At 35.1% G+C, this 2,419-nt stretch overlaps 1 protein-coding gene across 3 annotated transcripts in view; it reads left to right on the top strand.

Moving 5' to 3' along the window:
- LOC105564253 overlaps positions 1 to 1,678 on the top strand; it is a 5,308-nt gene extending 3,630 nt beyond the window's left edge. For all 3 annotated transcript variants that reach the window (XM_012016496.1, XM_012016495.1, XM_012016494.1), the window contains exons 4-6: positions 440 to 572; positions 652 to 802; positions 1,379 to 1,678. In XM_012016496.1, the coding sequence (XP_011871886.1) occupies positions 440 to 572; positions 652 to 802; positions 1,379 to 1,578 (484 nt within the window). In that variant the 3' untranslated portion in view covers positions 1,579 to 1,678. The remainder of the gene's footprint in view (positions 1 to 439; positions 573 to 651; positions 803 to 1,378) is intronic.
- The last annotated feature ends 741 nt before the right edge of the window (positions 1,679 to 2,419 follow it).

Genomic DNA, 2,419 nt, shown 5'->3' with positions numbered 1-2,419 from the left:
AAATTTCATGCCTCAGAGTTATAGGATATTCCTCTAGATTTTAGAGTATCTTCTTGAGACCGTATTTCATAGGAAAATCCTTTAAAATCAAGAGGGAACCACTCAAAAATAGAATACTTTTTTTTGGGTGTCGAAGAAGTAAAGCTTTCGCAAATGAACTCGAAAAATGTCCACGATTAATTTGGATGTAAATCAAATGGAAACGAGAACGTCAAATTATTACTTAGGTCCGAGCAAGAGGAGCTACCTTCACTTTGCGTTCTCGTTTCCACTTGATTTATGTCGTAAAGGACCTGAACTAACTTTATTTGTTTCCTTTGGATGTTGTTAGAAATAAATTGTACGAATATATTTATATTAGCAAGCGCTTGATCAAGATGAGGATAAATGTTTGTTTCGCGTACGATTTTTCTAACTAACGATAAGCTACCAAATTTAGGCGCGCCTTCGAGAATATTTACAAGCTGCTGCAGCCAAATGGAAAAGCACTTGTGATGTTTGCGGGATACCATTGCGGGTTTAATGCGTACTTACTGCTGAAGCAGAATCCACGATACGAATCTTATCTCGAGGTACTAATGGCTGAAATAGCTGTAACGCACAATAATGTAAAAATTAAAGTCAAATGCCTCTGTGTTCGTTTCTTCAAAGGATGCGCGCCGTTATGTGCCATATTTTCAAAGAAGGAAGTGTAAAGATATCAGAGCGAGCCTACGAAAGATGTTGGAGACCGTTGGCTTTGAAATTCTGCACTGCAGCAAAAGGGAGAAAAGTTTCCAGTACAGTAGACAGAGTCTCAAAAGTAAGATACTGAATGATAAGACAAGTTATTGTCTATCTGTAGAAAACGCATAAGAATAAATTAAATTGTTAATAGTCGCGACTGAATTCAGATTCTTCGTCTCTTCACTGAGAGGTCCATTTTGTTGAATGAAACGAAATAATTTGATTGAATTATTTTATTGACTGAACATGTAATTTGGTTGTATGAAACGAAAAATATGTTGTTGAAAAAAGTGAAATGTTACAACAACTAACTATTTTGTGTCTATGAGTTGTTTATCTGAACAAAACTTTATGGTTGAGATAACAAACTCGTCTATCTAATCACGTCCTAAATAATTGTGCTTGTTGCGTGAACTAAATCGTTCAGTTGAATATTACAAGAGGATTCTGCGCATGTTCACTCAACCAAATATGTGTGTTTGATATAACCAAATTTTCCAACAAAATTTTTTTCGTTGTATCAACTGAAAGATTTGTTTGCACATATCCAAACAAGCAATTCAGTTGAGTCCACTAAATTTTGTTTCATTCAACAAAATGTGTCTCTCGGTGCTCGTTTGTTCAAGTTGAAATCATATTGTACTTTTTGCAGGCCATGTGTACGCCATTAATCCTTTCATCAAGAGAATACCCGATGATCTGAAAGACGAATTCATAGATCATCTGATGAGCGAAATAATAAACCAGACTGATTTTATCCCACTGAAAAGCGAAAACAGCCAAGAAGAACGTATAATGATGCGATATGACCTGCTAATAGCATATGTACAAAAACCGTCGCCTGTTGCTTAAGGGTGTATTTGAAATATACATTTTTCGATAATTCTAATTGTTCGTAAAATTACCTGTACCAAATAATGAAATGCAGAATAAAGACGTTCAAGCAATTATATTACGTGAACTTGTACAAGATTATCCGTAAAATGTCGTATTAAAAAAAAATTTCCAATTGTACTCTATGTCTATTTAAAAAAGGACTATCTGACAGAGCACTTCTAATCCAACGCAAATATATGGCTTTAAGATGTTAGGCCATCTTGAACGGGTCAAAATTAATGTCATTTTTGTTGATTTTTTAAGAAATATAACAAAATATATACAAAAGTCAAATGTGGGTATGTATTTAACATGTCTTTAAGGTAAAAAAAAATATTTTTTGGTTTACTTTTTATGTAAAATAGAGGCAGTAAAACCGAGACACCATAACTACTTTTTCGTCAGCGCCCATACAGCACAAACCTTGTAGTTACACTGCAATAACATTGCTACAATATTGCAACATTGCTGTAATGTAAGCTGCAACGTAACTACAAGAGTGCGAATCGCCAGTAGTTGATTAGCAGTAAGAAGAATTGTTACACGACTTTGGCTGGCAGATGTTTTATTTTATTCCGACGTTTCGACCATGCGGGTTGTGGTCCTTTTTAAGGAGTTAGAGAATAAATATTATGTCATCTATATTGGGCGTCTTTTGGGGAACTATGTTTGAAGGCACGTCCGTTCAATTCAACGACAAGGCAGTCCTACCTTGGTCGCCCAATATAGATGACATAATACTTATTATCTAATTCCTTGAAAAAGACCACAACCCGCATGGTCGAAACGTCGGAATAAAATAAAACATCTGTCAGCC

The sequence above is a fragment of the Vollenhovia emeryi genome, unplaced genomic scaffold, assembly GCF_000949405.1.
Source record: "Vollenhovia emeryi isolate VEMERY1.0 unplaced genomic scaffold, V.emery_V1.0 DF939167.1, whole genome shotgun sequence".
NCBI lineage: Eukaryota > Metazoa > Arthropoda > Insecta > Hymenoptera > Formicidae > Vollenhovia > Vollenhovia emeryi.
Note: the sequence above shows the minus strand (reverse complement) of the source record. Positions and strands in the feature narration are given on the sequence as shown.